Below are 26,221 nucleotides of genomic sequence, written 5' to 3' on the forward strand. Positions count from 1 at the left end.
ATCTTTGTCTCCCCTTGGTCAGTGCATACTGTTCAGTTCCCTGGTCTTAGTTTCCGTGTGGTTCCTTGCCAAGAGTTAGTTGAGTTAGTTTTGTCCTTATAATCCTGTTGGCCTATGGCTTTTTGCATCGGCTGAATAAAGGGCTAGCCTTTTGTTAACTTCCACCTGCCTTCCTGTGTCTGCATTTGGGTTCATTTGGGTTGTACAATTTATGGATGTTAGTTATGGAAGTTATCTGCTAATTTCTGGTTAAAAAGACAACAACATGGCAGTCTAACGTGATAACACTGAGGTCTCAAAATGCAAAATCCAGAAACCAGTGGGTGAACACATACTGGGCATAACCTTCTTCTCATTTACAGTGAGCTTCTTATATGGCTATATATTTGGTCTGACCACTAGCAACTGTGTGTGCATTCACAATAACACTTTAACCTGGACAGAAAGTAAACATCATCGGTATGATTACCTGTTAGAGTGGCTCAGGGTAGGTCTGTCTTGGATCATAAGTCATGTCAGGAATGTAGGGCTCATGGAGGTCGGGGTCTAGCGGCAGGGTGTCCAGTGGCAGATCAGCATAGCCATATGGGGGGTAAGAGCCATCTAACTCTGAGATGCAGACAGACATAACCTGAGTGACTGGTGGTTTGTATTTTTCAAACTATTCAAAATTAAAAACACTGCTCCTAGAGTTACAATGAGGATTTTCTGTCAGCACTATCAAATTAAAACCTTCAGTTCACCTCCATTATGGCTCTTAATTTTAAATTTGTTTTGGAAATTTTAAATGCCATCCCCACACAAACATGGATACATACTGTTACAGTTTCATTGTATCAGATTGTATGATGGAGGGAAGTATATAGACCAGGGGTAGGCAACCTTTCTGATGATGAGTGTGTTGGAATTTAAATATATATACTTAGTGCTTATTTGATTATATTGTTTTATGTATTTTAATAGGAGAGGGCCAACTTTGAGTGTAAACCAGGTCGCAGGCTGACAGGAAACTGCATGCTTTTGCAGAGCTTATGAGGTGAAGACAGAAAGTGAAAGTAAGCAGTGTTTTGATCAAAACTTAAAATGTGTGTGACGTGCAGCGGACATATATATATAACCAGGCTGGCACTGCTGCTTTCAGACCTGAGCTTGTGTGTTCGTGTGTTCAGGTCTCCGTTCCCGGGAATGTAAAATAAAGATCATTTGTTTGAGCTTTGACCACTTTGAGCCGTGTCTTTCTTTGCCGTGAAGAATACAAAGAACTGGATTTAATAAGTGCCATCTAAAATTTCCTCAGAAGTCAGTGTGCCATATGATTGCATTAGCAATAAATTTAATAACATCGGCCCATAAAAATCACCATCGACCCACCGGTATGCCTGATGGCCAGTCCAGCTATGGTCGTGTCATCAGTTAACCCTTCGCGTGCCAGCTGTGGCACGTGTGCTCAGGGTTGCTGACCCCTGATATAGACAGAGGAAACTTTTTTAGCTTCCATTTCCCCCCTGCTTTTCTTAGCAATCATATTTTTTCAACCATCCCCTCTTCATCATCCCCTGAAGACGGCCGTAGTGATAGAGAGCACAGAAACAGCTCTCACTAAAGTCATCAGTGACTCACAGAGACTTTCAGTTTTAGTTCTACTATTTCACTGCTGCCTTCAACACTGTTGATCATGACAATTTCATTCAAAGACTTCGTGACTCAGTTGGTTTAACAGGTCCAGTTCTCAGTTGTTTTTCATCATATCACATCGAATCATATCATATCAAAATCTCTGTTTTAATTAGCAGTTTTAGACCTATATATAAATATTTTCTCAGTGGTTCCTCAAGGGTCTATTTTTTGTTTATTATTCTTTAACCTTTACATGCTTCTTCTTACTACTCTCACAAACAATCATCTAGCCAATCTTATGTTGATGATATACAATTGTGCTAATATTTTTTTTCTTCTGATGATTGAACCTCTGTTCACAAACTAATGAGGTGCGCCGATGACATTAATTTGTTGGATGCCTCAAAACTTTTGGGAATTAAACAGAGACAGAAATATTTGCTGTTGGTCCAAAATGTTAGAGACTGACAAACTGCTCATATATACTACCCCTGTCTCTGAAACAAGTCAACAACCTTGGCATCATTTTGGAGAGTTTTAATAGTTACATCAAAAAAGGTCACCACAATTACTCTCCTTCACTTACAAATATATGGTTAGGTTAGAAAGGTTAGAAAATTCTAGTCTCAAACTGACTATAAGATATTGGTCCATGTATTCATATCAAGCAGGTCTGTTTGCAGGATTATCCAAATCCTGATGTTCATTCAATACGTAGCAGTCAGAGTTCTTGTATGCAAAAATCTGACCATATTCCCCCAGTATTGAAGTCACATTGTTGGCTCCTTTGATCTATGTCCTTTCTTTTGAGTGGTGGTGTGACTACAGCACATTTGAGAGAAACAGAGGTGAATGTTGGATCTACGGACAGGTCGGCCACTGAAGGTATTTATTAGTGGAAAGTGTTATAGCGCTAAGAAAAATAAAGAAAATAAGCAAAAGATGCACATTTTGGAGGAAAAGATAGGTAAATGGAAAGACAATTAGCAGGGAAATTTGATGATAATACATTTAAAGAGATTTGTTGGCTTAAGGGTAACCTTCATGAAATTTATAACAGAAATGCGGAGCATGCAATCTTTCATCTTAAAACAAATTTGTATGCGAATGGTGAGAAGACAGGCAGACTATTAGCCAGACAACTTAAGCAAATAGACAACCAGAATGTTATCACGGCAATTAAAAAGGATGATAAATTAGTTATATCCTCTTTGGAGATCAGCATGATTTTTTAAAATATTTTATCAAGACTTATACACGTCTGATAACAAAGTAAGTATGGACCTGCTGAACACGTTCTTTGATAAAATGACAATACCACAAATTTCACAGGGGGTAGGGACACATGGGAAATTCCCCTAACAGAGACAGATGTAAAGGAAGCTATCCATGCAATGAAAACCAGAAGGACACCGGGAATCTCAGCTCAGCTTCTCAGCAGTTTTATCACAAATTTATAGATTTGCTATGTTAATTTTTAACTTAAGTATAACATGAAGCTTTTGGATATGGACTGCTTCCTGTAAGTTGTATTTAGGCAGTAATATCACTAACTCCAAAAGGCGATTTAACTGATCCAGGTATTTACAGAGTGATAGGTTTAACCAATGTGGATTGCACAATTCTATCCAAAGTATTAGCAGCAAGGCTGGAGGTTGTACTACCACAAAATATTCATAAAGATCAAGTAGGGTTTGTCAAGAATATAATATAAGGATAATATGAGGAGATTACTACTCCTGCTGTGGCTAAACAGAAATAACACAAATCCTGTGTTGGCTATATCTTTAGATGCACAGAAGGCTTTTGATAGGGGCCAGCTTCCCCGCTGACCCCAGCAGGCCTGGGCCCCATCAAGGCTATGGGGCCCAGGCTCATCTGGACCGGGGCCCACAGCAGCCTGGGGCAGCCGGCAGTTGTGATTTGGCGCTATATAAATAAAATTGAATTGAGTTGAAATGGCTTGATTAGGCAAACATTGGGCAGGGAAGACTGATATAGATTGGATTTTAATAGAACAAGAGCTTGCATCTCAGTTCACACCAATCGATATTTTATCACCAAAAGTAAACAAACAGTGTAAGATACAAAATCCTACTTTGAAGTTTTGGAAAACACAATGTGCTCTGAAACACAATTTACTTACCAAAGTACTTACCATCTGGAAGATACGTAGGCTCCAAAGGAACTGCAGTATGGGCCTGTGAAGACATTGTTAGACATAAATACAATAATACATTTTACTCGAAAAAAGTAAAACATTACCTATTATTTAAATGTAATACATTACATCACTTAGTTATTCCCCAGAGGAATCACTGCATAATATGGCCTGAGATGTATTATCACATAATTAGCCTTTAACAGTATAAACCTTAGGCCACAGTCAAATAATAAAATTAATTAATAATTGAACCTGATGACTTCCAGTTATACCACAGCAAGTAAATAATATTAGTAGATCTAAAAGGAGACAGGCATGCTAAGTTTCTGAATCTGTCAAGTCAACTAGTAATTATCTGCCTTTGCCAAATTTTAAGAAAGAGCAGGTTGGAAGTTAGTCCGCAGATGATTAAGACAAACCGAAATGAGGTTAACACTCTTTAAGAGTGGGTGTGGCTTTTGTGCCAACACCTCTGCACACAAAAGCACACAGACATCCACAAACATAGGTATTTTACCATTTCCCAGGCAGCAGGGTCATGCTTGAACAGCGAATGTGTAAGCTCCACTGACACTCTCTTCCTGTAGTCGGAACTCTTGTCTTCTGAAATGCGGAACAACACTGCTGCGGCATAGGTAGCTGCAGGGAGATGGCAGCATCAGTTATTTACAAACAGAATTAATTATCAAGTCCTTTCACGAATGAACATATTTTGAGTGTAAGGAAGCTTCTGTGTTACAGAAGTGTATATGCATATAGATCCATGATGGACTGTGTTCCTAAACCTCTGGATGGGGCCTGGGATGTTGAGAGCTCTGCACAATATCTTGACTGCACTCTTTTGGATACAGACCTCCAATCTTGTTCCTTAAATCTGCCGGAGCCACTCTTCAAGTCTACCACTGGGACCACTTTGGACTTTACCTTCCACATCTGCTCCAGATATTCCTTCAGCAGAGGGCACTTTTGGATTTCGTGGTAGTTGGTGTAATGTTTAGTGGAAGTTTAGTGTTTAAATCGATGACTGTTCCAGTCTGCACGCCAGATATCCTTGGGCAAGATGCTAACCCCAGGTTGCTCTCCGATCCATCTATTGGAGCTTTAATGTGTGTGAATGTTAGATAGAAAGCACTTAGGAATGTATAGAAGTTCTGTATGAATAAAGTGCTTTGAGTGCTCAGGTAGAGTAGAACAGCACTACACAAGAACCAGTCCATTTACCAGAACTAGTCCAGCTGTTGTTGGATAGGATTGCCACATCTATCACAACTGTGGTTTTCTGCTCCTTGTCTAGTTCATTGGCCTACAGCTGCTTTTTTATCTGGAACTTGTAATCCCACAGGACCTTAATCCTGTTCATCTCAGCAACCATTGGTAGTATCTTGGTGTGTTCTTGTCCATATGCTGCACAAGTGTTCCTATATACTACCCCAGACATTTGGTTGTGCTTCTCAGTGTATAAGGTCCCAGCTTGAGTGTTACATCATGCTACCATTAGTTGGATAGCCTCCAGGGCACCTATGCACAGCCTGGGTCCTAACAGGTGTGTTAGACTCCAACTCTGTGCATCTGGTGCTTATGACCTGTTCTTGTGCTGCCATGATCGGAACCTTTTTGCTTTTAGTTCAGGCTTTAATAACCGCTGGTAGGATTTCTTGATGTCTGCTACTTACTCTGTCAATGACCCATAGCATGTAGGTGCTTGGCCGTCCATAACTGCTGCTCTTCCTCACCTTCTGTTTTCAGCTGCCTGAGGCATTTTTGGAGCAGATTGGTGGATTCTAAATGTTTCATCCTGGACTCATCCTGGCTCTGACGTTCACTAATCCTCATGGCTCAAGGTGCTGGACTTTGGGTGGAGACCTCAATGCACCTCCTATGGTCATCTAATTATTCCTGCTGAGTATGTGATGACTAGTAGGGTCTATGTATTCATGGCTTGGATTTTCTTCATAGCATTTATCTGGGTTCTCAAAACCTGTCTCATCTTCTGGAGCCATTTGGCTGTTACTGAGATTTGCACATTGTCATCATAGTTCATATTGGCATGTGGGAGACCCAGGTATTTGTAGTTATCCTGTATGTCTGCTGTTCTTTCCCTTTACAAATCCACCCATTTAGTCTGCATCAACGTTCCTGTCTTTGCATCCATTCAGCAGAACATTCTTGATGTGAGGCAACAGTGCTAACCAGCACCACCATGCTGCCTCATTTACAATTCCACTTTACCTTTTCTTTTCTTTCTTTTCCTTTTTTATTATTATTTTAAGGAGCATAAAATAATCCAGAAGAACAAGGGGCTGAAGGAATATCTGTAGCAGATGTGGAAGGTAAGTCCAAAATAGTCAAAGTGGTGGGAGGGAGCTATAGATATATCTGAGGTATTTTAACGGGCACAATTGGCATGGCCTACTAAATGACTCATAAGCTACATTTCCAGTTTCACCCATTATTAAATGCAGCAAATAGCACTCATGATACACTGACAGGTTTTTCCCACATTCATCGTTTTACTATCAAAAAGCCTTGAGCTTCTTTTTTCTTAACTTACAAAAGAATAAAAAGCCATAGTGGAAATAAAAATTGAACATAACGTCTTTGGTGTCGGATGAATTTTGTTGTTTCAAGCAACAAGTTTTTCTCCTGCTAAATTTTCAGAACCTACCAATTCCCTCGTTGTTTGAGTGCAGCAGCTCCATGAGTGGTGCTGATGCTCCTTCTGCATCTATGAGCTCTGCAGAGTGTTTGTCCAGGGCTAGCTCACACAGTACTCCTGCAGACACTCTTTTCACATTCTCCACATACGAATACAGCAGCTGGACAGACACACACAGACACATAGATACATAAATCCTGACATTTCCCAACACACATTACTTTTTTGGCTATCCTTATTACCAAAAACATTAGTACCTAAATCAGTGCAGATGCTTTGTATAGGTGATTGAGGCTTGTAGTAAAAATCATTTTAGTGCTAAGTTACATTAGAAAAGCTCTATATAAGTAAGAGTCCACTTACACACTGATGCCAGTGTCGTGAGAATCCGAATCTGAATTGTCAGAATTTTTAAAGTTGGCTTTTTTGTGTGACGCACACAGCAGGAAACGTTCGCCGTCAGAGGTGTTTTCTTTACTGAGTATACTTTGTGTGTTTTTGCAAGTCTTACTAAATCACAAAGAAGACAAGATGCACTTAATTCATGTTTGCCATGCCAGCAAGTTCTGTTTGCCCGACTAGAGTGTTTTTTGACACAAGACAGTGATGTTGTGGTTACTGTTGGATCACAAAACGAAGGTTCTGAGTTTGAATCTACTGGCTAGCTAGTAGCATTCTTTTTTGGGTTGCATGTTTTCCCTGTGTGAGTTTCAGAGGTGAGAAGCAACTAAGTACAAATATTTTGTCACTGTAATGAAGTATAATTTTTAAGTATCTGTACTGTACTTGGGTATTATTTTTTCTGACACATTTGAATGTTTTAAAGGAACAGTCAGTCATTTTTTAGGTTATTTAACAGGAAAATATCCCTTAAATGTGTGCCCTTCAAGGATATCTGTCATGTGGACTGGAGCAGCCATTCCAATTACCAGCCTTCTAATTAAATTGGCCTCTTGGGTGCATGTGTTGGTGTACGTGAGTATATGAGCTGTAAATAGTGAGTATGACTTATAGTATAACTCGAGTGCTATTAAAACTGAGGGGACACAAGCATGAGACCCTGGTCAAGAGTGCTCATCTACACGTCTCCCCCCAAACCCTCCATGTCTAAGGTGCATGTAAAATTGAGAGGCAGATACCAGTGAAGACGTGATTAGGACTGCCTTGGCAGCTCTGCCCATTAACCACTGGGTAACAAACCTGCCCCCAAAGGTCCTTTGTGTATGGTTATGTGTCATGAAATGTAATGACTGTAGTGTAATAAAAAGGAGGGACAGATGGCTGCACATCACAGCCAGGAAGGCCATGTGGATGGCCCTACCAACTGTGGTCTATGCTCCACAGTTACACATGTTCACTTTAATTTTTGGAATGACACTATCATCCTAGAGGTATTCATTGAATGAAAGACGAAGAACTCAGCTATGAGGGCTCTGAGCAGGACTCACATTATCTCTGTTTTATCTAGTAGTTTTAGGTACTTGTATAATCTTTTGCGCATTTAGTCATTTAATATTCATGAAAGATGAAGTTGAAATACTTTGTCTAGAAACATCAGTCTGTCACAGAAAAACTGATGTTCAAATCTACTAGAACAACTTTAGCTGGACATTTATATTTAGGATGGAAATATATGAAATCCTACTGGCTTTAAACTCCACAGTGTGTATTTAGTGGTATGGGAACCAAATGTTTTTAGCAAGAAAGTCAGCAGTTTCTGTAGGAGCCTGTAATCTTAATGACATGTCTGCCTTGATGTGACTATTGTTGTGATTTGGTAAATGGAGTGGTTCTTATATAGCGCTTTTCTACTCTACTTGAGCACTCAAAGTGCTTTATACAACGAACTCATTCACCCAATCACATCCATTCACACAAGCACCTTTTTAAAACTGTTTAGTGCTTACTGTCTGACATTCACACACATTCACACTCCGATGGATGCATCGGAGAGCAACATGGGGTTAGTGTCTTGCCCAAGGATATTTGGCATGCATGGATCGAACCATCGGACCTGCTCTACCACCTGAGCTACAGCCACCACCATTTGGCAGTTTATAAATAAAATTGAATTGAATATGCATGCATGTGAATGTACCTGTACAAACAGTGGTATGGTCTGCATGCTGGCAATCTCTCCTCTGTTTATAGGGTCTCTGGCCAAAATATGAAGCGCTCCTGTGCAGCCCTCTACTATTTCCTCCATGCGAACGCCATCCTGAAACCAGGAAAAGTGAAGAAAGTCATGCATACAACCATCAAGCAAAGAAACAAAGCAGAGGACCTCTAAATACAGTAGAAGAATTATTATTAGACCTTTTGTTTTATTTTATTTTTTGACACATCATTGTTAGTAGGTGCTTGGAGAAAAGCAACATAAATACTGTGATGCCAAGGATTCCCAGCCAAGTGTCAGAGGGTTCCAACAATGTCACTGCTCATGATCAAATAGTTGATCTCAAACATCAACATGCTGTTGTAGTTTTATTCAGCATTAGTCTCCCACTGTACAAAAATAAGCAAAACTGCACAATTACTTTTAGAACGTTTGCTTCTCTCTCTGCCCCGTAGTTTTCATCTGAACTTCAGCAACTTAAAGCTGCCCTCGTGCACTCCGCTCTTCTTCAGCTTCCCTTCTGTCTCTTCCACCTGCTCACCTGACTTCCATGGGACTCAGAACCTTTAGCTGTTCTCCCCCAAGATTTTGGATGCACTTCCTCCAGATCCCCGGACTGCAAACTCTCTCTCTACTTTTAAATCACATCTCAAAACCCATCTATTCAAAATTGCATACCCTTCATCATGATTCCGTTTTAGTCAATTTTTTATTACCTTTTTTAGCTTTTATACTTTCGTACTTGTTTTTTATTTTTCATATACCTTATTTTTTTTTATTTTTTCGTACTAATGCGAGGTGACCTTGAGGGTCTTTAAAGGCACCTATAAATAAAATGTATTATTATTATTGTTAATATTATTATAATAAAACAGCTTTTATAACTTTCACTGACAAAAAAGTCACAAATTATAAACCTAATGGAATAAAACAAAGATTAATATGAAAAACAGAAGATGAACCATCTAGTCCTCATATATGTTTAGAATAGCTCTGAACTGGCCTTGCCTTAAACCGTCACCATCAACTGCAGAAGTCTAGGCTCAAAAAAACTGAAATCTAAACTTAGATTATTAAATCAATGTCACAGCTCACCTGTGAGCAATAAACATTAAATAACTTGTTGAGATTCAATGTTTGTGCATCAGTAGTGGGTCCTGCAGTACTAAATGATACCAAAGAGAGCGGCTCACTCCAGGTTCAACATTTCTGCTTTATTTCACATTTTATACTCTGCTCTGTTTGTGCGCACACAGCGAATGTGTCTTTGTACTTGTACTACTCATGCATGTCTAAATTCCAACCCCGCATCACAGATGAAACCTGTCAATGCATTCCTGTTATCTTCTTTCTACCTACCCTCATTTCCTTACTTATGTGAAGATTGGTGGCTGAATTTCCATGTGTGTGTGTGTGTGTGTGTGTGCGCTCTCCATACCTGGTATGTGTGCTGTGTAGAGGAGGCATGTCTTTGTGTATCCTGGTGAGCTTTGAGCAGCAGGTTCACCAGTCGTGGAATTGCACCTGCCTCTCTCAGTGATGCCTGATTAGCTGGGCACAGTGCGAGATTCCGGATGAGTCCAACTGTGGCCTGGACACAGAAGAGAGATCAAGACTTGTTTCTGAAGGTTATACATGTAGCAAATCCAAATGGTACATCCTGTTACTGTTTGAGCATTCACTCATCTGCACTAAAGTTTGCTGACCAGAGTGTGGTGCTACATATCTAAGGAAACCACAAGGATGAGAGAAAAAGTTTTCTGCTGCTGCTCATTGATAAAGTTGGGCTGAGGTTAAGCATCCTGACATCAGTGACAGCTCAGTTCTGTTTTGCTACCACTATTAACGCTCTGTAGTTTTCAAGCACTACATGCAGGCTTGCTGATATTTCAGAGGGAGTATTTCCTCCTTCAAAAGTAGATACATGTTATATTTATATGAACGTTCAAAGTTCCCAGTCCACCACACTACTATTAGGTCCAATCATCCCCAGGACCATAGCAATCTTTGCAAACCATATATATATATATATATATATATATATATATATATATATATATGTGTGTGTGTGTGTGTGTGTGTGTGTGTGTGTGTGTGTGTGTGTGTGTGTGTGTGTGTGTGTCAATTTTTGTGTGGTGGAACTTCAGGTTCAGCCAATATGATGCCAAAAAGTGCACTGCTGGAGTTGTCACTTGAGGGTCATCCCAAAATCTAGTCAATTTTCACAGACACCCATTGTTAGCTATTGTAAAACTGCGGTCAACAATGTAGCAGCAGTTAGATTAAGGCAGATATGTGGACATCCGTTAACAGTGATGTCTACCTGTTACCTGCCCATTTATACTTGCCTGTCTCTAGTCCATTCTCTCACCCTTTAATGAAGCCACTGTGGAGTTGTCAGAGGAAAAAAGCATATCAGGTATCAAGTATTATGACAAATGGTAGAGCAGATGCTGGAGTAGGCAAAGCAGTCAACAGTCCTACTGACACAGGAACTGGGTGAGCACTTCATCAGGCTCCTAAGAGAAAAGTTTCAAAACCTGCAAAGCACAATCATCATGCTGCTGGCCACCTCGCTGGATCCTCGCTTTAAACAAATTGGTTTCTTTAGCCCCAGAATGGCCAGTGAGGCTGTCAAAGGACTAACATCTGAATGTACTACTGTTTTGATGTCCCGGTCAACTCCAGCAGCAGCGTCAGCATCAACATTATTACAGGATGCCGTAGCTGACAGACCTGGTAATTATTTTTACTTTGTTTTGCAGCCAGTCTAGATTACTTATGTGCCTTACACAATCTGTTTATGCTTCTCAGGAAACAAACTTTGGTTATTTAGATGCCACAGTAAAGGAGACCCAGAGAAACCACATCATTGCTGATACCACAGTGGAAGTCCAAAGATAGTTGGCAGAAGCAAACATTCCCAGAATGGAGGACCCACTTCAGTTTGGAAGGGGCAACATAAGATTTATGCCAACTTGTACAAACTTGCTGTGGAGTTCTTATGCCTCATCTGTACTCCTCTGAAAGAAACCCCAGGACAGTTGAACACATTTTGTTCCTGAATAAAAACCGTTTAAAAACAGTTGTTCCCCTGTCATTATTAATTATTTAAATGTTGACAAAATTATTTATTGATAAACATTTGACAGTTAATATTAGGTTCAATTGTATTGTCATGGTATATAGCCTTATTACACCAAACAAAAATATAAATTTTGTTTATATGAATGAATACATGCATTTAAGATAAGTTGATTTCTTTTACTTGGCAGTCTAAAATTTTGCAACATATTTACCTTCATATTTTATCATAGTAGGCAGTAGCTGAAATTTGGAGAATCACAGCATTTTGAATTCGGTCAGTTAGAGCTCTCCACTGCTTACTGGGCAGTACTCAGGATCAGAGAATGCACTTTTTACACAGGGAGCCGATCTAGACTTCCAGTATCCAGACACAGATCACATACCTCACTTCCTAAAAATAAGCCTGAATTGAGTTGGCAATGCTGTCTGACTGAGCATCAGAAGTGCAACCAGCACTTCTTTGCTTGTGTGTATGTGTGTGTTTCTCTGTGTACCGAATAATGTGTGTACCACTATTATTTGGGTATTAAAGCTGTGACATCCAAAAGCCCCACTGCTGCACTGTGAGTGTGCTTGCTACCAGAAATACTCACTATCACGTGAAATGTGGATTGATTGTAGAAAACAGTCCAAATAGTGCCGTGAACAGTTATGCAATATATTACCTTGTTTATTTATTTGTATTCTTATATCCGACTGTTTTATGGAATTCCTGAAAATATTGATCTTTGAGTGTGTGTTCAGGTGCAGTGGTGATTTGAGATCAATTCTAATATCAGCATTCCCACTGGTGGCATAGATGAAAATCTAATAGTAAAATATACTTCACTGTTACTGTTCACTGTTATAACTTACTGTTTTTATCACGTATTAGGACTCCACACTGATTTTCAATTGGTTACAATTTTTTTTTGTTTTCACTTTTTGACTGGCACCTTCTTTAGATACACCTAAAAATGCTCAGTCTGCTGTTGCAGCATTTATAATCAGTGGGCATTTGTGTTGTGTTGCAGTAGAAAGCAATTTTGCAATCCAGTGTGACCTCTTACCAGTGATGGGAATAACGGCGTTAATAACGGCGTTACTTTCTTCAATAACGAGTAATCGAACTAATTACTATTTCTATTGTTACAACGCCGTTACCATTACCAAGAAGAAAATGTGGTGCGGTCGCATTACTATTTTTCAACAAACAGAAGCCGTCTTCCGCTTACCGCATCTTATATCAGTTGTATGGAAGTAGCTGTTTATGTAAGTAATCTGGACACTACAGCTTTAAGCAGCTGCGCGCGCTCGCGTGGACGGCAATCACAGACGATCACTTTCTGGCACAACACCTGGAGCTAAGGGGGCAAAACGATCGCACGAGTGCTGCTGTTTAACTGAGGAAGAATAAAGTAGTCGTGGTAAGCCAATCACACGACCACTTTAAGATGACAAAGCAACAAGGTGCCAGTTTTTAAATTGTGTTGATAGGCCACGTAAAACCAGAGTCATGATAAACAATATATACGCGACATTTTTTCAGCGAGACCTCTCTGCTTATGAGCAAAACAAAACAAAAACAAAACAAAAACCAGCCCGTTTGTGTTGGTGGAAAAATGCAACATGCCGACCAATCAAAAAATGATACGGCAACATGACATTTGGTTGTTTAAGAAGAGGGGGAAGTTTTTGGAGTGTGTTGTCTTGTGTAGTTAGTGTGTGTTGTGTGTCAGAACAATGAGGCGACTGCTGAATGAAAACAGGAGTGATGCTGTCAGGCCCGCAGGTATCAGGCTGTGATGTTCTCGTTTATAGTAGACAGAAATTATTTTTTTGGAGAGGAACAAATAATTTGTGTGGCATCTTATTGAATGCAGAACAGCTGATTGTTATCTAAATAGTTTGAAATGGTTATTTAAAAAATCAAGGTAAAAGGTAAATGGCTGCAAATAACTTTGTTGTTTGCAAAACTTGCATGCATATGATATTAAAATCAACAATTTATATTTGCATTTAAAGTTATAAATATGATTCAATAAACATGTTTGTGGCTGTTACAGTAAAAAAAATATTTTTTTGTACTCGGATTTTATGTTTTTTTGTCTGATTTTAGATCAATTGTGTTAATACAGTCTGTCAAAATGAAAACACAACTGTAAATTCAGACACGTGAGGTTGTGCTGAAAAGGATGATGCCAAACAAGGCAAAGTAAATAGTTTTTAAAGGTGAAATGCAGAGGGAAAATCAAAAGTAGTTAAAAATGGCCAATTATACCCTGGACCCCATGGTTAAACTTTTTTTTTAAAGTAACACAATAGTTACTTTTCAAGTAATTAATTACTTTTAGAATCTTGTAACTCAGTTACTTTTGTGAAGAAGTAACTAGTAACTATAATTAATTACTTTTTCAAAGTAACTTGCGCAGCACTGCCTCTTACATACAAGTGGAACTCAATGTCAGATTGAGAAAGGTAAAGGGATCATATAAAACATGAGAAAATCTGGAATGGTATGAAAAACTATCAGAGGATGCAGGAATGGTGCTCTAGATGGGGACACGGTGTGAGCAAATCTGTTGATGTTTTTGTTTTTTTAACAGATTTGATAACATTGTCACTGCCAGTAATGCCTGGCCTAGTGGCACTTCCCCCAACTATCTGAGATACACAAACCGTCCTCATTTCCCCCACGATGCACAGAAGCATCCTCACTCCCTGACAGCTTCCAGGACCTCGAGACTCCTCCAATATGTTATGTTATGGTGGACCATAACATCTTATTATTAAGACTTAAGCACACTGTGGGTATGAGAGGCACTGCCCTTGACTTGTTTAAATCATACCTCTCTGACAGGTCCTTTTCGGTTAACTTGGGCACCTTCTTCTCTTCCTCTGTTGCGGTGTACCTCAAGGATCAGTTTTAGGCCCTATTCTTTTCTCATTGTATTTGCTCCCTCTAGGCGCAATCTTTGAAAAATACAATATTGCCTTTCACTGTTACGCAGATGACATACAGATCTATTTTGAACTTACTAATGAGCTTGCTGTGTCTCTGCATTACTTTCGAGAATGCATGCGTGAGGTCAAAGAATGGTTCCTGAGTAATTCCCTTGTCTTAAACGATAAGAAGACTGAGATTGTGGTGTTCGACAGTAAAATCCCTCGTGTCCAACTTCGTGCTGCTTTGGGTCCCTTTGCTAGCTCTTCCTGTGACTATGTCAGTAACTTAGGTGTATTGCTGGATAGCTTGCTCAAACTCGATAAGCAAGTCAGAGAAATGACAAGGCATGCAAGGGTTGCCACCCTTGGCTAAAAAAAACAAAACTATCAGACAATCAGAGACGACTTATGGACCTCAGGTTCAATCCAAAGGCATACAGTAAAAGAAGATCTACACTTGTAAGATTTGTATTTTTGACTTTTAATCAACTTTAAAGTTAACAACCATTAAAGGAAGCTCAAACAGGACTCCTGTTTGAATGGAAGTCATTGGCGAAGGCTGGGGAGCTTATCCAGGAGATGGCCCCTGACGCCTGAGAAACAGCATATGACTGCATTTAAGAAAGGGAGTGTTTCTAAAAATAGAATCTCCTGGTATAAAATTGTTTGGGGAAAAAGACAGGAAGAAGATGATGAAGGTTTTGTGAGAAGAACATGATTATGTGCCTACAGAGACACATGCAGGTAGCAACATCAGACTTGTGGAGAGGATTCCCTGCCAGAGGAAGTTGTGGAATGTAAGGACTATAGTCAGGGGTGCACATAAGTGGTCTGCAGGTGCTTCACATGTCTTAAAACATAATTGCCAATAATCATAGTTTGTTCCTCAGTAGGTATGGAAAAATAATTACAGATGTCAATTGAATGGTAGTTTGCTGGGGGCTTTCTCTGCACCCTTACTCAACCATCCCAATTAATCAGAATGGTTTTTTGTATGTAATTTGTATAGTATATTTTTTTTCTCTCATTTCTTTTCTAAATGTACTTGTATATTGTTCACATGTTGAAATAAATTACCAATCAATCAAAAATTACCAATCAATCCTGTTTTCCTAGCTGCTCAGGAATCCTGGGATAACTGTACAGGATCAACAGGACCCCAAGACCATACATCAGGAATTCAATGGGGATGTGGCAAACAACATTAGAGACTAACTGAAGGCCAACAGCACAAATTACTATCAAATGCGGGATTTACCAAGAAGATGCTCTGTCCCCGCTGCTGTTATAGGTCTGAACCCCCACAGCCAAATTAACAACTTGGCTACTGGAGCAATTGTCAGCCACCTCCTCTACATCAAGCTGTATGCCATGAGTGAATCACATCGATTCACTGGTCCATACCACTGGGATCTACAGCAACGACATCAGAATGTCCTTCGGACTGCAGAAGTACAGTTGCATGGTAACTAGGAGAGGGAAAATAGTGGCATCAGTTTAGCTCACTGCATTGACCACATTCCATATGGCTGAGAACCATATAATTATGATATAATTATTAATTAATAAATTCATTTTCTTTTGGATGTGATATTTAAACAACTATTTTTATTGTTCCAGAATTTTCTTATTGGTATCTGCTTCAACAGTAACTTACATTTATTTTTATATCAAGAAAAGTACTTAGCTTAGAAATGGGCTTAGAAATGTCAGTGTGTTTAGCCTGTCAAGGGGATTAATAAAACTAAGAAATAAAGAAACAAAACAAAAAACAAAAAACAAAAAAAAATAGATGGCCAAATTTAATGTAATTTGGTAGAGAAGTGGGGCATGGATCAACAAAGCAGTGTAGTTTGGTGTAGGTCTGGTCTTTGTACCAAGAAAAAAACAACTGACATAGGACACGGGTCTTTAAACTCTATGGGTGTTTGAAATGATTTATTTATATATAGAACAAAAAACCTTAAAGATTCTGCAATGAGAATATAAACAGAGTCACAATAGAGCTTTTTTAAACACAAATAGTCACCTTGTGATGAAATGTGTGTGTTTCAGTTTAATGGTAAATGGACTGATTCTTATATAAAGCGCTTTTCTACTCTCCTGGAGTACTCTATACAACATGCCACATCCACATTCACACAAGCACTGTCTTCTATGCTTTTAAGTGCTTTCTAACTACCATTCATACACATTCATATTCAAATGGATGCATCAGAGAGCAACTGGGGGTTAGTATCTTGCCCATAGATTCATTTATTTATTTATTTAGGACAGTGCATGTTAATGAACATAAATGTAAAAAAAAAAATTACATGAATGTAAACATACCAGATTATAGCCAAGGGCTAATTTCCATCTGTTGTCCTTAAGCATAAAAATAGACATAATAATTCATAAAAATTCATCATTCATTCATAATAAAAACTCCATCACCAAACTTACACATACACACCATTCTGTTCCCAAATAAAACATTAAAACTATACAACTTATACAAGATATTTGGCAGGATATCCTTGGGGATATCTAGGGGTAGCCGGGGATCGAACTACCAACCTTCCAATCAGTAGATGACCTGCTCTACCTGTGGAGTGAAACAATTATGTGAAAAACAATAAGTACAATGTAAGCTCAAAACAGCAGGGAAGTCTAGATTGGAATAATAGTAGTCTTACATAGTACAACACAGCAATGTCTAATGCATGTTGCTATGCTGTGTATACTATTGCTGTTCAGACAAAAAGAAGCAACATGAAGAGGTTGCATTACTGAACTGTGTTATATTCAGGATTCTAAAAGAAGGTGAAGATCTTCCTGCTAAATACAGTGCATGTATATACTTATAATAACTAAACTGAACTGAACAGGTAGTTTTACCAATGTTACCAGTTTACTGAATGATTACTGCAATTATTATGCAGGCAAAAGGCCTCTGCAAATACCAAGTGGATTATCAATATGTTGTTCTTGTGCACCTCTGTTCACTGATGAATCACCTTGCAGGCTTTTAAATTGTCTTTCTTTTCAATTTTTACTTCAGTAAATAGGACCCTGGTACAATGAGTGCTCTCTCTCCCACTTTTTAAGAATCAATCCTTCCCTTTGTCTTTTCCTCACTAAGAAACAAAGCAAACAGCCTTCTTGCTCGAGCTTTTAGTGTCTCTCTTTCTCTTATCCATCTGTCTGTCTTCCCAGGGACATTATGCACCACTAGGAGTTGTCACAGATGAACTATTTTAGGGAAGTGGGTAATGGGAGGTGTATGTCATGATGTGTGTGTTTGCTTGTGGTGTAGCTACAAAGGTGGTGGTAGTACTATTACCTTATGTCTATCAAAAACTCAACCTGACACTATGTAAAGAGGGGTGTCATTTACATCCTTAACCTTTTTTCTTACCACTCCTGTGCTCCTTCTCTGTTCTTTACCTCTCGCATCTTTTCTTTGCTTTAATCTCTCCCATCATCTCTCTTTTCTTCTCTTTTATTTTGGCTTAAAATATCTATCTATATCTATATAAAGTGTACACTTACAAACCTGTCAAACCTGCATTTGGTAAATGGCCTGCATTTGTATAGCACTTTACTCAGTCCCTAAGGACCCCAAAGCACTTTACACTACATTCAGTCATCCACCCATTCACACACACATTCACACACTGGTGATGGCAGCTACGTTGTAGCCACAGCCGCCCTGGGGCGCACTGACAGAGGCGAGGCTGCCGGACACTGGCGCCACCGGGCCCTCTGACCATTTGAAACGTTGGCTACCATAGCAGTACAGTATTACAGTCCATTTTTATGGACTACCAAATTTTCATTCCTATTTCTTATCTAAAGATTGCTACATGTTTCAAAAATGATCAAACCAAAATTTCTAGACAGTGAAGACAGTGAATCTCAGTGAACTGAACTTTGGAAATACCTACTAGGGTAACAGAGTTTTTAAATTTCAGCACCCCTAAGTTGTTATCAAAATGTATAAGTTATTATTAAAAATCAATAATTCTCCCTCCAAACCACAAAGTGGGAGTGAAATCTTTCCATCAATCCAGATCAAAACTTCTAGACACAAATGTTTAAGTACTTTCAAAATGACTTAGAACCCCAACTTACAACTCATACAATACAAAAATCTCCACAGAATACACGATACAGGACAAAGGATGCTCCTAATGGGTCTTGCAGACACAAAAATATGCACCCACTGCACGGGCAATTCCATTGAGAACGATATGCATGTTATGTGGTCTTGTATGCCTGTCCATATTACATTCTATGACAAATACTTTCTCTCACACACACACACACACACACACACACACACACACACACACACACACACACACACACACACACACACACACACACACACACACACACACACCAAAATTGTATATCTGCTTGTGTAGCGCTCTATAATTTGTCTTTTTGGTGCTGTATATCATTTGAGTGCACTTTATTACAAGGCAGCAGATGGAGACCCAGCATGTCTGTTTACTTCACCCTCGACTTTCCCCCCACCTCCATTCTTTTCTCTCTCTTTTTCCTATTTCTCACTTTCTTCTTATTTTTTGCCAATCTGGCCTTTACCCCATCTGCTATCCACTACACAATAATATAAATAATAAAATACAGTAAATAAATAAAAGTGTACACTACAAAGAATTCAGACCATAATTCTGCTTGCTGGACAGGACAGGTTAAAAAATAATAACAAATAAAAACATTTTATTTTTCAACTCACTTTTGTCTTCCTTCTGCTTCTCTCATTCCAGAGGTGCAGCACCAGTCTACAGGCATCCAGATCTGATCACAAGCTGTTTATAAAGTGGGGTCATGATCAGAGATGGGCAGTAACGCGTTACAGTAACGCGTAATCTGATTACTTTTTTCAAGTAACGAGTAAAGTAAGGGTTTACTATGGCAAAAAAAAATTTGTATGATGGATTATGCAGAAAAAATAGAATTGGTCTGAAAGATCTATCGCTTTATCACCTATTCAGGTTGTAAATCATGTTTTTAAAAAGTAACTAAGTAACTAAGTAATTAATTACTTTTGAAAATAACTAATCAGTAAAGTAACAGGATTACTTTTGGGGGGAAGTAATCAGTAATTAGTTACTGATTACTTTTTTCAAGTAACTTGACCAACACTAGTCATGATAGAAGTCCCACTCTGAGTGACAGTCTCTGATATAGCTGTTTTGTCAGAGTCTCAGTCATTGTATTCTCATCAGTTGCTGCAGGCCTGGAGTATCTGCCCAGGTTGCAGGTGACGACAATTCAGACATAGCAGTGTCCTTTGCTGTGTTGTGATGGACCTTGAAGAGACGCCCTCTTCTGGGACAACTGCTGCCATCAACCATGACCTCCTTTTATATACTTACATATATATTTCATTTCTTTTTTACATTTTTTACTTTTAGATTTAGATTAATTTATTTATATTGTATTACTCAGATGGCAAATCAATGCACAAAATCACATTCTGATGTGCACTAACTGGTGTGTGTTATAAATGAGAATAAAGTAGCTATTCTATTCGCTTGTGCCTAGCTAACACTTGTGGTTGAGCAGGGAGTAGTCCTATTGCTCAATAAGGCCGTGGATATGTCTCTGCATTTAGTCAGGCCATTGTGTCTCATGAAATGATGAATGATTTCAACTCCTACTGACCTTGGCGCTACTTAGGACATGTCCATCACATTCGGACGGCTCTGATTTCACTTGAACAAAACAAAAGCACTCACTTCCACTGGTACTTGTAGAATGAGCACTCGGTAGCTTTCTTATGATGCTGCTTTGTTGAACGTGTATCCAGCATGGGTTATAACAGCACAACAATGGGTGTGGCAGCTAAGAGAAGAACTGCACATAGACAGCCCTGCCGCAAAGCATGTCATGGTGGCGTAAAGCCGCAACGCCCACCCGCTCGACACAGGCAACCCAGTATATGACATCTCCCCCCCTTTTCATGTTATTTCCAATAACAAACCCCAAATAGAACAGCAACGACACAATGATAACATGTGACACTATAATAGCCTCTGGGCGGTTCTCTTAAGGACCCGAGCACAATTGGCTTACTGTTGGCCTGAAGGGCAGTGTCCACAAAACAGGACTTATTAAACATGGTAAACCTTTAAGGTAATTAACTCAACCAGGTAGCAGCAGTATTGGTTGCAGCTCAAAACACAAGTGCAAAACAGCAACAATACAGCATTCCCACTCCCCAGTCCTTCCTTCTCTCCCATTACCCCAGTGTCTACAGATCCAGCCTGTTGACTGGCTTGCGTACCCGGCCGCACCTCCTGCGTAACTGATCCGGTACGTCGCCGTGAGTGGGTGCAAGCGTTGGGGCCAGACTAGGGGCCAAAGGTGGGGTCTCTGGAGTGGACACACCAGCGCACTGAGAAGGCAGCTCCTCAGTGTCCACAGTGGGTGTTGGAAGGGGCTGTGGCATAGCCCGTGGAGATGGTTCGAGGCGAAGATGGCGGCGGTTCCATCGCAGCACCGCACCTTGGGGTGTGGCAACGAGATAGGATGTCGGAGAGACGCTCTCCTAGGAGATGATGGCTGGCATTGCCCAAGCCTTCTCCTGGTCCAGCTTAGTTAGGACAGCATCCCCTGGATGGAGTGGAGGTAGGGGCTTAGTACCATGGCGGCGGTCGTAGTAGAACGCCTGCTTGGCCTTCTGACCAGCATCCCTTCGTTTAACCTCTCTTTTGTTGGGCCATTTAGGTTGAAGATTCTTCTTCAAGGTAGGCAGGGTTGTCCTGATCTTCCTCCCCATAATAAGTTCCGCTGGGCTGAAGCCTGTAGTGGTATAGGGAGTAGACCTAAAGCACATTAGTACTATCAGTGGGTCATTGTGCCAGAGGATTTTCTTTGCAGTCTGTACTGCCCTCTCCGCGTGACCATTTCCCTGTGGGTGGTGGGGACTAGACATTCTGTGGGCAAAATCCATCTCTCTCGCGAAGGCCTGGAACTCAGAGCTGGAGAACTGAGGGCCATTGTCACTCACCACCTCGTCAGGGATCCCAAACCTAGCAAAGGTCGACTTCAGTTTCTGAACAACTTGGCCACTGGTAGGTGCAGTATTTCCAGAAAACGTGAGTAGTAGTCCGACACAACAAGGTAATTATTCCGCTTGTGCTCACAGAGATCCAGGGCTATCCTTTGCCATGGACGATCCGGCAAAGGTGTGGAGATGAGCGGCTCCCTTGTCTGTGTTGGCCTCTGTGCCAGACATGTGTGGCACTGCAGCACTGCATTCTTTAGCTCAGTGGAGAGCCCCGGCCACCACACAGATGAATTAGCCCTATCCCTGCACTTGGCGAGGCCTTGGTGCCCTTCATGTAGTTTGTGTAGAATGGCTGTACTCTGTGACTTTGGAATGACAATTCTGCAGCCTCGTATAACCAGGCCGTCAGCCTCTAATAGCTCGTTTTTCACTTTCATGTACGCTTTAATGTTCAATGGCACACTAGCTCCGTATGCAGGCCAACCCCTGCGTATGTACGTAATGACAGTCTGTAGTTCAACATCCGTTGCAGTGGCTGCTTTAATGCTTTCCATTCGGCTTGGGGACGCTGGAATGCCCTGTAACACGGTGGCTATGTAGCAGTCCACTTCACTGTGAGTGCTAGTGTCATCCTCAGCCCGAGTCTGTGGACTCCTTGACAACGTATCGGCGATGACAAGCGTTTTGCCAGGGACATAGACGGCCTCCGGCTTGTACCTCATGAGCCTCATCAGGAGGCGTTGACACCTCAATGGAACATTGTCAAGGTCCCGGCTATTGACCAGGGGCACCAAAGGTCTATGGTCGGTCTCAAGCCTGAAGCGATCTAAGCCACATAGATACTTATCAAACTTCTCACAGGCCCAAACACTTGCCAAACACTCCTTTTCGATTTGTGCGTAGCGTGTTTCAGCCTCCGTGAGGCGTCTAGAGCAGTAGGCAACAGGTTTCCACTCTGCACCATGAAGCTGAAGCAGCACAGCCCCAAGCCCGTAGCTACTGGCATCGGCAGATACGGCTGTGAGTCTGTTGACGTCATAGAAGGCAAGAACAGGTGCTGATGTAAGCGCTCTCTTTATGTTCTCGAAGGCTGCCTGCTGTGGGTGATCCCAGGTCCAACTGTTTTTGCTTTTAAGCAACTCGTACAGTGGCTGGCATACTGTGGCAAGAGCAGGAATATATCTGCCCAGGTAATTAACCATTCCTAGGATCCGTTTAAGCTCTTGCACATTTTCTGGTGACGGCAGCTGAAGAATGGCGTTCACTTTCTTAGGGTCTGGCCTGACCCCAGAATAGTCGATCAGGTGCCCTAGGAAGCGAAGCTGGCTCTGTCTGAAGGAGCACTTCTCTCCTTGAGAGCTTCAATCCGGCTAACTCAATGCGCTGCAGCACCTTCTCAAGTCGGGTGTCGTGTTGTTCCATGGTGGCCCCATAGACCAGGATGTCATCCATAAAGACCTCCACACCTTCTAGCCCCTCTAAGGTCTCCAACATCTTTCGCTGAAAGATCTCTGGTGCACTTGTTATCCCAAAGGGCAGCCTATTTGGCAATACCTGCCAAATGGCATGATGAATGTCGTTAGTTTGCAACTCTCGTGATGCAATGGGAGCTGCCAAAATCCACTGGCTGCATCCAGCGAGGAGAAGACCGTTGCCCCACTCAACCTGGACATGGTTGCCTCAGGGGTAGGCAAGATATAGCGCTCTCTTTTGACAGACTTATTCAGTTTTGTCAGATCGACGCAGATCCTGGCCCTTGCTGTGTTCTTCTTCAAGACAGGCACCATTGGGGCACACCATTCGGTAGGTTGGGTCACCCTCTCAATGACACCATTCTTTGTAGTTCCTCCTTCACTTTCTGCAGCATGGGGAAAGGCACACGGCGTGCCGTATACACTGCGTATGGCACAGCATCGTCCCTTAACTGAATTTTGACTGGCTCAGTTTTTAGTGTTCCGTGTTCACCGTAAAGTGGTTGGTTCCTGGTGGGTGTGATCGTTGCTTCATCAATTCTTCTCACCAGGTTCATCTGCACTGACAAGGAGCGGCTGAGAAGGTTGCTAACTCTGCGTCCACGAACCACATACACCTTGGATAGGTAGTCTTTGCCTTCATAACTTATTGTGGCCTTTAAGTAGGTCATGAGCAGTTGTCCAAGCATTTCACTACATATCGTACTGTGTATGACTGTGTACGTGACAAATAAAATTTGAATTTGAAGTAGCCGAGACATAACAGCTCTCCTCCTGTACTGAGCCTCCCGCATCTCCCTGCAAGCTGACCTGCGCTGCGACCTCCTCTGACTGTCTGACAATCTGGGTCGTTTGCGCCAACGTGAGGTCCTTCATCAGCTGTAGCCTGCGGGAGAGGTCCTTGTCTTGTATCCCGACCACAATACGATCGCGGATATTTTCCTCTTTACATGCACCAAACTCACAGTGCTCTGAGAGGTCATACAGGGCTCGGATAAAACTCTCCGCCGTTTCACCTGGCCGCTGGACACGCTGGTGAAAACATGCTCTCTCATGTATAATGTTCCTCTGCGGGAAAAAATACTCGTCGAACTTCCTCATTACGACAGCGAAGTCGTCACGTCTTTCATCGGCGGCGAAGGTGAGTGACTTGTAAATGTTCTCTGCTTCATTTCCCATCACATAGATTAGGCAGCTCACCTGTACTTGTCCTTCGTCTTTGTGGAGTTTCGTTGCGATCCTGTAGCGCTCGAAACGCTGTTTCCAGTCGGGCCATTCCGTCGGCTTATCGAAAGGGAAGCTTGACGGGGGATTAAACTTAGCCATTCTGTTGTTTTCTCCCTTATGGCGTTATTCCGGCGATGGTCCGGGTCACTTCTGACATCATGTAGAATGAGCACTCGGTAGCTTTCTTATGATGCTGCTTTATTGAAGGTGTATCCAGCATAGGTTATAACAGCACAACAATGGGTGTGGCAGCTAAGAGAAGAACTGCACATAGACAGCCCTGCCGCAAAGCATGTCATGGTGACGTAAAGCCGCAACGCCCACCCGCTCGACTCAGGCAACCCAGTATATGACAGTACTTTGCTTATGTGTTAAGTCTATGCTGTTTTGGGGAGTTTCATGAAAGACTGCAGTTCCGTGTTGGCTCTGTTGCCATTCTGATTTGCTGGTGGACACAGGAATCTACCACTAGCAACATAGCATGCCACATCACTGTGTGTTCCAGTCTCTGTGAAAGTGTTAGCTACGGGCTATGTGACAGGGTGTCTGCAATGATAAGAGTATTTCCCAGGACATGCTCCAATACTGGACTGAATCCCAGGAGCCTCATGAGAAGATGTTGGTACCATAGTGGCACATTGTCCAAGCTGTGTTTGTTAACGAGAGGTACCAGTGACTCGTAGTCTGTTACACATTTTAAACTGAGCCGGGCCACTAAACTGTCAGACTCTTTGCACACCCACACACCCACCAAACTGAACGTACTGAACGTAGCATGTTCTGCTCATTACTCAGATTTCAGGAGCTGGTCTGCAACCTATTGCTATTCACCTGTTTCCTGCTGCTGATGCGAACCCACAGGCTACGGGAAATCTAAAAGGAGTTGGAGAACTCACCTAGCTGGGGTTTTTTGTTACAATGTGCGCTAGCTTTGGGTTGCTCGTCCTGCTCTTTCCCTAATGATGCCACTAAGCTGTCCAATGCAATCAGGGGGAAAGCGCTGGCGTGGGCTGAGGTTTTTTCATTTATCATTCCATTTCTACCTTCCCATATGAATGAGCTGAGAAAGAAATTTGCTCACCTATATCTGAGGGCAGTTTAGCTAAAAGATTGTTTGATCTATGCCAGGGCATCCGCAGCATAGCTGAGTTCTTAGTTAAGTTTCAAACTGTGGCCGCCACAGCGAGCTGGCCAGATAATGCATTACAAGGAGTATTTCTCCAGGGTTTAAATGATCAGATGAAGGGCCAACTAGCTTTCTACAACAACATTCTTACCCACATTGTCCATTATTCCCTCCAGACTTCATTTATGTATCAATCCTGCTCCATCTTCTTGCATAATGACTTGGAAAAGTAATTTCCTCTGCTTGCCTTTGGGTCTCACAGGTTGAACTTTTCCAGAAGCAATTAAAAGCACAGTGAACTTGTCAACATATACTGATGTACTGATGCTTCAGCTTCTTCCACAAAGGTCCACTGGCCAAAATGTAAAATATGATGGTTTTACCATTACCAGCTGGGACCTGCTCTACCTCCTGTAGCTTAGGAGCAAGCATTTGGCAACAATGGGAAGCAATTTCTGGAAGAACTAGACTCTGGAATGAGGTTAAGGGGAGGGAAACAGCGAAAAAAAAAAACACTGGGGAAGAGAGCCAGAGATGAAAGTTAACTAATGATGAAATGCAGAGTGATGTATAAACTGAGAGTGAAAAGAGGTGAAGAAGAAACGCTCCAGCATCATGGAAAGCCCCCAGCAGCCTAGGCCTATTGCAGCTAATTAATGCATGGCTCAGGGTCACGTGATCCAATCCTTACTATAAGCTTTATCAAACAGGAAAGTTTTAAGCCTAATCTTAAAAGTAGAGGGGGTGACTCCTGAATACAAACTGGGAATATGTTCTGTAAAAGACTATGTTGAAAGCTAAAAG

General features: G+C 41.3%; 1 protein-coding gene across 1 annotated transcript in view; it reads right to left on the reverse strand.

Annotated features, from left to right (window-relative positions):
* Positions 1–469: 469 nt before the first annotated feature.
* LOC308411304 (junction plakoglobin-like) overlaps positions 470–26,221 on the reverse strand; it is a 123,599-nt gene continuing 97,847 nt past the window's right edge. Inside the window, exons 11-16 of the mRNA XM_080905189.1 lie at positions 9,992–10,144; positions 8,536–8,655; positions 6,447–6,597; positions 4,299–4,420; positions 3,776–3,818; positions 470–609 (exon numbers count right to left, since the gene is read on the reverse strand). Of these exons, the coding sequence (XP_080761315.1) occupies positions 473–609; positions 3,776–3,818; positions 4,299–4,420; positions 6,447–6,597; positions 8,536–8,655; positions 9,992–10,144 (726 nt within the window). The 3' untranslated portion in view covers positions 470–472. The remainder of the gene's footprint in view (positions 610–3,775; positions 3,819–4,298; positions 4,421–6,446; positions 6,598–8,535; positions 8,656–9,991; positions 10,145–26,221) is intronic.

The sequence above is a fragment of the Rhamphochromis sp. 'chilingali' genome (genome assembly GCF_963969265.1).
Source record: "Rhamphochromis sp. 'chilingali' genome assembly, chromosome: 15".
NCBI classification, from domain to species: Eukaryota; Metazoa; Chordata; class Actinopteri; order Cichliformes; family Cichlidae; genus Rhamphochromis; species Rhamphochromis sp. 'chilingali'.